The sequence below is a fragment of the Sinocyclocheilus rhinocerous genome, unplaced genomic scaffold, assembly GCF_001515625.1.
Source record: "Sinocyclocheilus rhinocerous isolate Xijiao unplaced genomic scaffold, SAMN03320098_v1.1 scaffold706, whole genome shotgun sequence".
Taxonomy (NCBI): Eukaryota; Metazoa; Chordata; class Actinopteri; order Cypriniformes; family Cyprinidae; genus Sinocyclocheilus; species Sinocyclocheilus rhinocerous.
The window spans coordinates 399,264-411,865 of record NW_015632479.1 but is presented as its reverse complement, the minus strand read 5'-3'; the positions used below and the strand labels follow the sequence as shown (position 1 = coordinate 411,865).

General features: G+C 37.4%; 1 protein-coding gene across 1 annotated transcript in view; it reads left to right on the top strand.

Annotated features, from left to right (window-relative positions):
* Window positions 1-399: 399 nt before the first annotated feature.
* The window catches only part of LOC107742590 (myosin phosphatase Rho-interacting protein-like), a 26,914-nt gene continuing 14,711 nt past the window's right edge, over window positions 400-12,602 (top strand). Inside the window, exons 1-7 of the mRNA XM_016555633.1 lie at window positions 400-602; window positions 1,753-1,809; window positions 3,150-3,218; window positions 3,329-3,418; window positions 4,089-4,198; window positions 4,285-4,825; window positions 5,475-5,612. Of these exons, the coding sequence (XP_016411119.1) occupies window positions 597-602; window positions 1,753-1,809; window positions 3,150-3,218; window positions 3,329-3,418; window positions 4,089-4,198; window positions 4,285-4,825; window positions 5,475-5,612 (1,011 nt within the window). The 5' untranslated portion in view covers window positions 400-596. The remainder of the gene's footprint in view (window positions 603-1,752; window positions 1,810-3,149; window positions 3,219-3,328; window positions 3,419-4,088; window positions 4,199-4,284; window positions 4,826-5,474; window positions 5,613-12,602) is intronic.

Genomic DNA, 12,602 nt, shown 5'->3' with positions numbered 1-12,602 from the left:
CTAATAATCAGCATATTAGAATGATTTCTGAAGATCATGTGACACTGAAGACTGGAGTAATGATGCTGAAAATACAGCTGCGCATCACAGAAGTACATTACAGTTTAACACATATTCACATAGAAAACTATGTGAAAACTATAATGTTTTACATTATAATAATATTTCACAATTTTTACTGTATTTTTGATCAAATAAATGCAGCCTTGATGAGCAGAAGAGACTTTAATCAAAAACATTTTGTTTTTTAAATCGTACGAACCCTAAACTTTTGAACAGTAGTGTATAACATTTGAATACTGGCCATTTATTGGTTTTCAGACAGCATTAAAATAATAATTATTTTTAGGTACTTTTAGGTATCGACAGACTTAATATGAGTGCTTCTCTAGTTTTCTAGAACTTATCCAGTAGGTAATAATGATGTTACCTTACCGTTATCCTGTGCACTAAAACATCTCAAAGAGTAAATCTGCTGCTGTGTCTGTGTTCAGGATCAGAAGACGGACCCGGCGCAGGGTTTAGACTTCCATCCCTGCACCCTGCCGCCTCTGAGACGAGCCAAATCACTGGACCGCAGGACCACCGAATCCGTCATGACCGTAAGACTATCCGTCTCTCTGCTTTCTCTCGCATCATTCAGCTATCTGTGTGTGTGTGTGTGTGTGTGTGTGTGAGTGTGTGTGTGTGAGGTGAACCGCTTTCAGATCCTCCACGATGGCTCTGTTGTTCTCTGAGGTTCAAAGGTCAAAGAGAGCAGCAGCATTTGGCACGATTTGAAGGAAAAGATGGATGGAATATTTAAGTCAGCAGGATGTAAAGAACATCTTGATTCACAGAGACGTCAGCATCTGATGGAGATCTCTGCTGTCCAAAACTCACTCATCGCTGCCTTTTTAATGTGTTGTTCAGGCTACAGTGATGCCATTTCCTATTAATCTACCTATAAATTAAAAAAGGACAATATTTTATTATTTCTTAGGGGGAAAAAATAACAAAAATGAAAAGCTTTTCAAAAGCCATGTGGTGTGACCAATCCTCATGACTGTCAAGGTCAGTAAGTCTCTGAAAAATATCACGTAATTTGAGTTGAGGTTGTAAAATGTAATTTGGTGCAACTCTCAAAAATATCCCAGATATTTATGATTTTATATTTATAAAAAATAAAAATATATATATATTTCAGGAACTTAATCTAAACTGCCTTTATAACTAAAAGTAAAACCATTTTAAAAAAATAATGAACAGTTTTTAAAAAACAAAAACTAATAAAATCGACAAAAACACATAACAAAAATGACTAAAACTATTAAACTTTAATTAAAATAAAAATGGAAAATATAAAAATAAAATCTAATTCGAAAAATGTAAAGCTATAAGTATGTAAATTATTACAATTTTAACTAAGATTAACTCGCAACATGGAAAATATAACATTAAAAATGACTTCAAAATATTAATAAAGCTAGACTACTATTTCAGTGATGCTAAAATAACACTGATGAACACATTTTAAACTGTATTATTTTCTTTATGGTTGACACTCTTATGTCTTTGAGCCTTAAAGCTTAAGACTCTGCTGGTTTCTCTACCCAGACTAATGGCAGTCGCCCTCTCGTTTCTCTGTGCTCTGTGTGCTTCCTCACTTCTCTCTGTGCATTTGATGAGTGTGAGTGTGTGTGTGTGTGAGTGTGTGGGAGTGTGTGTGTTTATCCTGTTTATATTCTCCACTGTTTCCCTCTTGGATTACAGCCAGACCTGCTGAACTTCAAGAAGGGCTGGATGGTGAAACTGGATGAACAAGGCCAGGTAAGGCTGTGCTTCTCTCAAAACAATCAACAAAAATAATCTCTCACTGATTAGATCGCAGTAGTGTTTGGAAATAAAATACTGAATCTAAGTGCTGGGCAATATGTTGAATATTCACCATGTTTTCACAGTTATTGTACTAAAAAATATAATTCTACTAGATAATTATGGTATAAAAATATAAATTGCGTGCAAGCATCACAAAAGATGCAGATTTTAATGCTTTTTTGATAATTATAATTCCTAAAAATATGTTTTAGGACGTTTTTAATATTAAAATTGTTCAGTATTATTTTTATTATTATATGTAGATGTTTTTTCTGTTTATTACCCTTTGTTTGTTTAGTATTATTAGTAGTAGTATTGTGTGGTGATGCTGCAAATACATTTTATTTATTCAAACGTATTTAACATACAAACATTTAAGCTGCACATAAGGCCGTTTTTATACATTTTTAATGATGCATAATAATTGTTGCAATATAGACATTTAAATGGTGGCTGTAATAACTTGTTAATGACAGATTTATTCAAACATACGTTAATAATGAAGACAACAGGATAAGTAAAAAATAAAATGAAAACATAATATTGTGCATATATATATATATATATATATATTATTATTGTTTTTTTAATGTATTAATTTATTAATTGATTGATTCTAAATAATTATGATTAAATTATTATTAATTTTTATTAAAAACATTTTTTCTAACTATCAAGCTAATGGCTTTTTCAATGTAAAATTTTTGGTCAGTGATTTACATCTTCGTTCAAAATCAAAAATTCATTTTTCGGCTGGATATTAATGTTGGTGCATTGCTGGTATAGTGTAATATATTGTAAATCATTTATTGTATATCAAGTCTTATAAATTAAGTTCTGGCTTAACGTGCCTAAATATGAAAAAATAAATAAAAAATCAGTTTAGCAGTGGAATTGTCATTGGCCTCTATATTTGATGTTCAGCGCAAGTTCTTGGTGTTAAATGCATCACATCTCTATTTACTGAAGAAGGGAATCTGCTTTCTGACTTCACGTTGATCCGAGTTGTTCAGCTCAAATGGTCTGGACTCAAAGCACTGATGCTTCTGAAGGGCAGAGCACTTTGATCGCACAGCTTCAATAGGTCAAAGTTAAAAGCGCAGAGCCTGTCAACTTTATCAGCACAGTCTTTAAAGAAGTATAAATGTCTTAAAAACAACCTACCCATACACCAGACGCATGCAGGATTCTCTGCGACCAAGAGCTCTCTGTAATGATCTGATACATTCCATTTTTTATCGGGATTATATTTGATCTATTCTGATAATCTAATTTTATTATTTCTGTTTTAGTGGAAGAAGTATTGGTTTGTGCTGACAGATCACAGTCTACGATATTACAAGGATTCGATTGCTGAAGAGGTACATCACAGTCCCTGTAATAGCCATTTATACCCCCTGATTTGTCAATCAGCCTGATTGCTGTAATTCATAATATTTCTCTCACTGCATCAACGTTTTTTTGTGAACAGGCGTCTGATCTGGATGGAGAGATTGACCTCAGTACCTGCTACAATGTTACAGAATATCAAGCTCAACGGAACTATGGCTTCCAGATTCATGTGTGTCCAAAGCTTATTTATTTTATATCTTCTTGTATTTTATGTAATGCTATTTTTATTATTTTATTGCCTTTTTTAGTTTATTTAATTTTTTAATTTTATGGATGTTTTTCTATGTATTATTTTATTTTATTTTATGGACTTTTTATTTTTGTTGTGTTTTATGGATATTTGTATTTTATTTATGGGCCATTGTATTTTTTAGATTTTTTTTTGTCTTATGGATTTTTTATTTTTTTATTTTATTTTATGGGCTTTCATTTTATATTTTATTTTATGGACTTTTTTATTTTAGATTTAATTTGGTTTCATGGATATTTTTTATTTAATTTTATGAGCTTAATTTTATTTTATAGATTTGTTTATCTTATGCACCTTTTATTTTATATTTTATTTCATTGTTTTTATTTCATGGAGTTTTTATTTTATGGATTTTTTTATTTTTGTTTAATTTAGTTCATTTATATTTTATATTTTATTTAATCAAAATTTTATTGTAATTGTCATGTTATAAAGGTGTTTTTAGTTGTACATGGTTCTGATGCCTTGTGATGTAGTTGTCCACTGCAGGGACAGATGTGTGTCTTTCTATTGTTTTCCAAGGGTTTGAAGTGTTTATTAATCAGAAGCTTCTTCTGATCTGTTTGTGCTCAATCTTTGCTCACACCAGACTCAAGAAGCAGTGCACACGCTCTCTGCCATGACCGCGGGAATACGCCGCAACTGGATCCAAGCGGTTATGAAAAACGTCAGGCCGTCCACTGCGCCAGATGTTGCTAGGTGCGTCACCGTGCATGATGCAGTAGCACAAAAATGTGTTTTTGTCTTTAAAATATTTAAGTCTTGTGTATAAAATGTTTTGAAAGCCTGACGGATGAACACGCTTCCTGCGGCCCGTTTGAGAGTCTCGCCCGGCCTGACGTCACGCAGGACTCCCTGTCCTCCGAAACCTCGGTAGAGCGGGAAGGTGGATTGAAGAAGAGCCGAGCGAGGGAACGGAGGCGAGAAGGACGCTCCAAAACGTTTGACTGGGCCGAGTTTCGTCCCATCGCCCAGGCTCTGGCGCAGCAGAGAGCACACGAGGCCGACACCTTCCAGGCCGAGCTAACCGAGAGAAACAAGAGGAGGGAGGAGAGGCGGAGGAGGTACGAGAGCGTCACCGGCTCCTCCTTCGATCCTGCCGCTGACATCACAAAGATGGACTTCGAGAGTGGGGGCGTGGTCCAGGTAGATGCTCCGCCCCCATCGGAGGAGCGGCAGCAGAGAGTGGAGGACGAGATCGAGCAGCGCTGGCAGCAGGTGGAGAAGACGCCCATCAGGGAGGAGAGGCGGGTGCCTTTGCCCTCCACACAGCACAACAGAGACGCATCAGAGCTGGAGAACCTCCTCGAGAGCTACAGGAAAGGGGTGCGGGCTTCAAAATCCAGTGCACAGTTATTCCTTTAAACTAGGGCTGTCGAGTTAATCGCACGTCAAATTGGGCTTAGAAATCACCCCCTCAAAACATCCTTTAAAGTCATTATTGTGTTAAATGAGAAACAAATTTGAAATGTTCTTTTTTTAAATGAAATGGTGCTCTAAAAGCAAGTGAGTCATTGAATTATTCACTCAACCGTTTTGTTCAAACAACTGATTCATTTATTAATGAGTCAGTGAATCATTGGCTCACTCGATTCATTCAGTAATGAATCACTGCTGTGTGTCACTTGGAAAACAACAACAGTTCTGCTGTGGCTTTGATTGGAACTATTTTCGTTTGCGAAATTTCAACGGACAACTTTAACAGCATTGTGTCTAAAATGTAACAGTATTAACTTCTCGTTTATTGAACTTTGAAATATGTCAAATAAATCAAATAAATAAATAATATAAATCTCTTCATATAAACAAACTTGCATTTAAAATTAGAGGCAAGCACTGTGTCACAACGGTGTCGTGATTCGTTTAATATCTCCACCGACTTGAATAGTCACACATTTATACCGTTGAGAGCTGAAAAATGAAATCTGATGTGGCTTGAGATCATAACTCCTCTTTGTGTTTTGGATGTTGTTAGGTCGAGGAGCTGAAAGCTCAGCTGGAGAGCTGTCACCAGCAGTTAATGGACTCCAATCAGCACAAGCTGGAGCTGGAGGGTCAGCTCAAGAACGCTCTCCAGCGCGAACAGCAGATCCGTGCCGGTTATATTTCACCGGTAGGCCACATTTATGTCACAATGTTCATAGTGCATTCATGTATTGCCTGATTGAACACATTGTGTGTCATTATTAGGAGAAAAACAAACACATGGCTTCCATCTTTATCATCGAAGCTGCAAACGCGTGCTTTGCATGTCTAGAGACCGTTGCATGTAAACAAACAGAGCTCTTTTTGCCTCTACTTAAGATTCTTCTTGCCATGTTCAAGCAAAATGACATTAAAATTTTCAATTTCATTCAAGCTGTATTGCATGTTCCAACATAGAAATGATTAACATTAACTGAACATGAATGAATAAATGTGCAATGATGGCATGAAAACACACTCAGAACGTAGACTCACTGTGCCCTCGGATACACTCATACTCAATGCATATTTGAAGTTAATGGAAAACATTTACAGCATATTATAAAAAAAAAAAAACGGTTACACTTTACTTAAAGCCTATATGTGTAATGCATTATAAAAGTATTCATAATGTGCATTATATCTGTTTATAAACAATTGTAACCAAAGTTAAAATGCATTATAATATCTTAAGGTTTGGTTGTCATGTGTTCTAATGCATTACACTTTCTAAAGGTGTAACAGTGAATAGATAATGTATTATAAGTGCGGTTACAGTTATTCATGAGATCATACAATGCATGATAAGGTGCATTACAAGGAAAAACTAATGCATTAAAAACAGTTTTACTAAAGGTTTTAAGTAAAGTGTTACCAATGCTTTTATTAGTAGTATTTATGCTATAGTTTAAGGTTAGAAAAATAGTTTTCAGTGCCAGATATGTCCCCTATTTGTATTTTCTCAAAAGCATTGGGTATCAGTATATCTTAAGGGTGTGGAAAATTATTTCAAATGCTGTATAGTGCTACCTAAACATTGACATATGAAAAGATGTGTATGTGCATGATACGTTTCATATTTAACCAACGTTCATTTCATTTTAACCTTATTCTTGACTTCTTCCATGTAGCGTGTGTGTGTGTATGTTTGTCTTTAGTGTTTGTTCAAAATATCATTGCATTGTTTTCTGAGCTTAATGTAGACTTCTCAAAATTCTTTTATTGACTTGTTTTGGCATTAAATAGCTACAGTTATTGTTTTTCTTTAGGATACCTTTTCAGTATACCATAGTTTAGGCGTTTATGTATTAAAAGCAAATGTGTGGTGATTTTTATCTAAAGCATGGCATTGATCCACAAATGTGAATATCTGTCCAGGACACATTTTTATCTCCACCAGCTAGTTTTAAGGGTTGTCTTTTATGGATTTATTTACTCACCTTTGAATCAAAAGGTTTGTTATAAACACACACAGTAGTGGTTGCTTAGTAGTTCAGGTTAAATTGTTCCACAAAAGGCCTGCAGGCTTTTAACTGGATGGCATGTGACCGTTCTGGCATTCTTAGCTAGCACTAATTTTGCATCACTTACCCTAAGAAACATCTCTTTAACCTCTTAATATGCATGCACTGTTTTGATTTACTAACCTTTTTGCCATTAATTATTTTCTAGCGTTCTAATGCGCCTCATTCCATGAAAGAAGCTGAATTAATTGACTCTCCCTTTAAACTTCATAGATTGATTAGACTCAGATGTGGTAATGAAATGTGAATTTTCCTCAAACTATAATCTAGCAATTGATTAGCGATGTTCATCTGTGCTGACTGTTAACCAACTGTCTGGTCCCTTTTCCAAGCTGGAGTCCCCTTTGAGTCTTGAGACAGAGCCCCAGGTGAAGAGGACTGAACTGGTTAGTTCTCAAGCTCAGAGCTTAACAAAGAAGTACCAGGAAACCAAAGAGCTCCTGCAGCTGCAAGAACTGAAAAAGCGCAACATGCAGGCACAGCTTGGCCTTTCTCTCTCACACTGCCCCGCAGAGGAACCTTACCTTTCTGACACCAAAAAACCCTCCACTCCAGAGGTCTGTCCCTCAAACTCCATTCAGAAAACCATCAGCTTTATGCTTCAGGATAGCGAGGGAAAGATTAGAGAGCTCGAGAGCTTGATTGATGCCAGTGAGCCTCTGACGTTAAGAGAGCTGATAAAGCTCATGCACTCGCATAGCGAATACCTTTGGGTAGAAAGTCCTCAAGGACAGGAAAGAAGTGGGTCAGTAGGCGAAATGACGCAGAAACTGTTGGAAAGCCTCAAGAACCAACAGGAGATTGAGAATGAGACCATGAGGAGAAGCTTGGAAAAGGCTGGAGACTCTATCCGAGACTATGAAGCTCGTTTGGTCACCATGGAGGGCATGCTGGGAAGAGTCCATAGGCAGAGAATGGAGAGTCCGTGTGCGTTGGGTTGCTTGAGAGAAGACCATCCCAATCTGTCTCAGCAGGTGGAGTTGCTGGCGAACGAAAACATAGCTTTGAACCAGCGCTATCAGGAAATTGTGAACCAGTTGAGAGAAGCGGATCGAGAAATAGACAGGCTGAATGCTGAGCTTTGTCGACTGTGTAGCAGCCAGCAATATCCACAAGCCAACATGAACCAGGTGCAAGAAGAGGAAAATGTGTACGAGCGAGAACTCCACGAAAAGTCACAGAAGCTACAAGATGCTCTTATTAAATTGGAGACTCTTGGTAATAGTTTGAAAGATACGGAGAAAAGATTGCAACTTAAAGAAGCTACGCTTAGGGGTCTTGGATTTCAGGTGGCAGAAAGCCAAAATGATGATAAAGAGTTAGATGTGGAGACGGACGAACTCAAACGGCAATTGGAGGTCCTTCAATCTAAGCTTTCCGAGAAGGAGAAGCAGCTTCAAAATGCTGAGCAGGTCTGTAGAGAACTTCAGTCCCAGAATGCAAAGCATGAAGAGACCGCGACGATGTGTAGTCGGATGCTTGTAGAGGCTCAGGAGGAAATCAGGACGTTGAAGGAGAAGGCAGGAACTCAAGGGACGTTTGGTAGTGAACCAGGAACAGATAGTGGGTGCCAAGAGTTGATGCAGAAACTCACGAATGAAAGTGTAGTTGAGGAAGTCGCGGAAGAGTTCAAGAGTAAGTCTAAGTCTCTGAATCATCTGCTTGACTTGTTGGTAACTGGCAGTAAGATGGATTTGTCCAACACTGGCATGGACACCAATATTTCGGATGAGGATCAGGCAGGAATGATGAAGGAGATGTTTGAGAGAAGGATTCTGCATGAGGTTTTAGCTGGTTTAGAGGACTGTCAGAAAGGCTCCGAGGCCAAAGCAGTAAGAAAAGCTGTAGAACGTATGATAGTGGATAATAAGATGCTGCTGCTTATGAATAAGCTCTCCAACCTCCAAGAACTTCAAGGTGACTCAAAACCTGCAACTTGCGCTGGAGATGGAAATGCACAGATGATGAAATCGGATATTATGAATCGGTTGCTCAGTGATGCCAGCGATCCCTGCGTCCTGAAGACTCTCGCTGAAGTCATTCAGAAGAAAGTGACATTATTGAATCAAACCGCTTCGGCTCTTAGGGAACGAACTCATGAGGAGCTCCAGTCGTTGGCTTTGACTCTGTCAAGCTGTGGCTCTCAAAGATGCTGGTCTGAGTACATTCGTGAGGCCATAATGGACATAACATGCATGTGCTTTGTAGTTCTGCAGAACTCGCCAAGGGCGAAACCGTTAGACCTGTCTGCATGTGCAAATTGTGCTGATTTGAGAGCACAGCTCGAGTCTGAGAAGCGGGTTAAGTCGAGCGTCAGTGGAGACTTAACCCACATTCAGATCGAAGGAAAACCGATCGACTCTCCGGATGAGGCCTTACAGCTTCAGGACTCGATGGCTAGGCATAAGAAAGAGCTGCGCGAATTAAAGGAGGCGTATGAGCAAGAAGCGGAGAAGCTGAGACGGGAAGTGGCCAAGACTGGTGAGACTCTGAGACTGAGATCCGAGGAGAACGTGAAAGAGATCGACTCTCTGACGCTGTGCATGGAGAACCTGAAGAAGCAGCATGAGATGGAGTGTAAGGACTTAATAGCACGCTTCAGTGAAGAGATGGAAGAGCTGACGGATGCCGTCGAGCCTGGATCGGACTCCACTTCCCTCAAAGTACGGATCCAGAAACTCGTGTCCCGGGTGTCCGAACTCACTGAAGAAATGAACCGGCGAGATCGTGATGGGGATGCAACATTGCTGCGTCTGAAATACGAGAAAGACCTGGAAAACCTAAAGGTCAAGGAGTTCCGTGTCCTTGCTGTTCTCCGTCTGTAATGACTTCATGTGGCAACCTTAAACCTGATCCTTTCCCTTCCTTCTCTCATACTAACCCTGCTTTGTGGTGCTGGCCTAATATCTCTCACCAGTGATGCATGGCTGCTAACCTTTGGTGTGCATGTACGGTTTGACTCTAGTGTGGATGAGAGGAAAATATGATTATATGCAAGAAGCCATTTATAGATAATTGAGTCCAATGGAGAACCATTAAGTTTTGGAGAATGCATAAATGCATACTCCTCATGTCAGCAATTATGCAGTGAAGTCTGAAAACTTGTGTGGTTCACCTGGTTGACTTTGATCTGAACTCGTCACATTAAACCTCTTTGCCTGATTAACAGCCAGTGCTCTGCATAAATTGCTGCTTATCTTTGATGACCGCAAAATGCCAGCTGCTTAACATAATAACAAATCATGCATGACTAACTAAAATGGTTTAATTTAAACACTTGTCTATGTAAGTACATGTGAAAGATTTGGCTCTGAGGACAGAGACGATTACATTTCCTTATGCAATATTATAATAAAACAATTTAGTTTAATACATGATATAAATTGCAGTTATCTTTGATGACCGCAAAATGCCAGCTGCTTAACATAATAACAAATCATGCATGACTAACTAAAATGGTTTATTTTAAACACTTGTCTATGTAAGTACATGTGAAAGATTTGGCTCTGAGGACAGAGACCATTACATTTACTTATGCAATATTATAATAAAACAAGTTTAGTTTAATAGATTATATAAATTGCAGTTGTTGCACCAACTAAGCAGAACAGTTTCCAAGTACTGACAAAAACAGCTAATGTTTTGTGCTCTGTCACTCAGTTGATGATTAAAAACACATGGATAATAGGATATTAGAATAATTTCTGTAGTTTTCTATTATATTTTGTCAGTTTGTCCTTAAAGACCAGAGCTCAAGTCAGTTCCTGACTAGATAATTTATTCATAACTATGAACATGAAGTTATGAGGCCAGTTTCAAATGGAGTTGGCATTGGTGCAAAATCATTTCTTTTTTCTCATTTGAGTGATAACTTTTTTTGTCTTTATTTATTATTTGCAAAACATAATGACAGTTCAGGGTTTTATTTGTGCTTTGGTTTGCAGGAATATTTTCTCATTTTGTTTTCTAATTTAGTTTATTTTTAAAAGAGCGCTTGCAGTTTATATTTTATTTAGACTGCATCTAAATTTGTATTTTACTACTTAAAAGTTTGATTCAATTCATTTAAGACTTTAAAACAATATGTGACCCGTGCTGGCAAAATGAGTTAATGGGTTAATTTTGAGCTACATTTCTGAAAAATTTTGAATTTGAGGTTTTCACAAAAATTAGTTCATTAAGCCCTCATCTAGCGATCCCAATGCTCCAAATAGTAATTAAACATCTAAAATGATCATTATTTGTACATTTTCTGAGAGGAGTACCTTTTCTCCGCTCGTTTCTCACGCCGACTGTCATCCGAAGCGCACGCATAAAGGCGCTTCCGACAGCGTGATCCCGATAAATACACATATATACACAGAATTAAGTATTCACGCAAACATAATCTGTTATGTCTTAAGTGAACGTTTGGAGAACTGTTGGGGAAAAACAACATTATATTAGATCCGTACATTACAGAGGGTCTTAATTAGGGTTGGGTATCGTTTGGGTTTTTTCGATACCGGTGCCAAACCAATACTTTTAAAACGACCGACCAGAGCTCAAGTCAGTTCCTGACTAGATAATTTATTCATAACTATGAACATGAAGTTATGAGGCCAGTTTCAAATGGAGTTGGCATTGGTGCAAAATCATTTCTTTTTTCTCATTTGAGTGATAACTTTTTTTCTGTTTATTTATTATTTCCAAAACATAATGACAGTCCAGGGTTTTATTTGTGCTTTGGTTTGCAGGAATATTTTCTCATTTTGTTTTCTAATTTAGTTTATTTTTAAAAGAGCGCTTGCAGTTTATATTTTATTTAGACTGCATCTAAATTTGTATTTTACTACTTAAAAGTTTGATTCAATTCATTTAAGACTTTAAAACAATATGTGACCCGTGCTGGCAAAATGAGTTAATGGGTTAATTTTGAGCTACATTTCTGAAAAATTTTGAATTTGAGGTTTTCACAAAAATTAGTTCATTAAGCCCTCATCTAGCGATCCCAATGCTCCAAATAGTAATTAAACATCTAAGATTATCATTATTTGTACGTTTTCTGAGAGGAGTACCTTTTCCGCTCGTTTCTCGCGCTGACTGTCATCCGAAGCTCCGCATAAAGGCACTTCTGACAGCGAGATCCCGATACATATATACAGAATTACAGTATTTAAGTATTCACGCAAACATAATCTGTTATGTCTTAAGTGAACGTTTGGAGAACTGTTGGGGAAAAACAACATTATATTAGATCCGTACATTACAGAGGGTCTTAATTAGGGTTGGGTATCGTTTGGGTTTTTTCGATACCGGTGCCAAACCAATACTTTTAAAACAGTTCCGGTGCCTAAACAGTGCCTGAACCGATACTTATTAAAAAATAAATATGTTATGTCTTAAGTGAACGTTTGGGGAACTGTTGGGGAAAAACAACATTATATTAGATCCGTGCATTACAGTGGGTCTTAAAGGGGTCATATGACGTTGCTAAAAAAGAACATTATTTTGTGTATTTGGTGTAATGAAATGTGTTTATGCGGTTTAAGGTTCAAAAAACACATTATTTTCCACATACTGTACATTATTGTTTCTCCTCTATGCCCCGCCTTTCTGAAACGCGTCGATTTTTA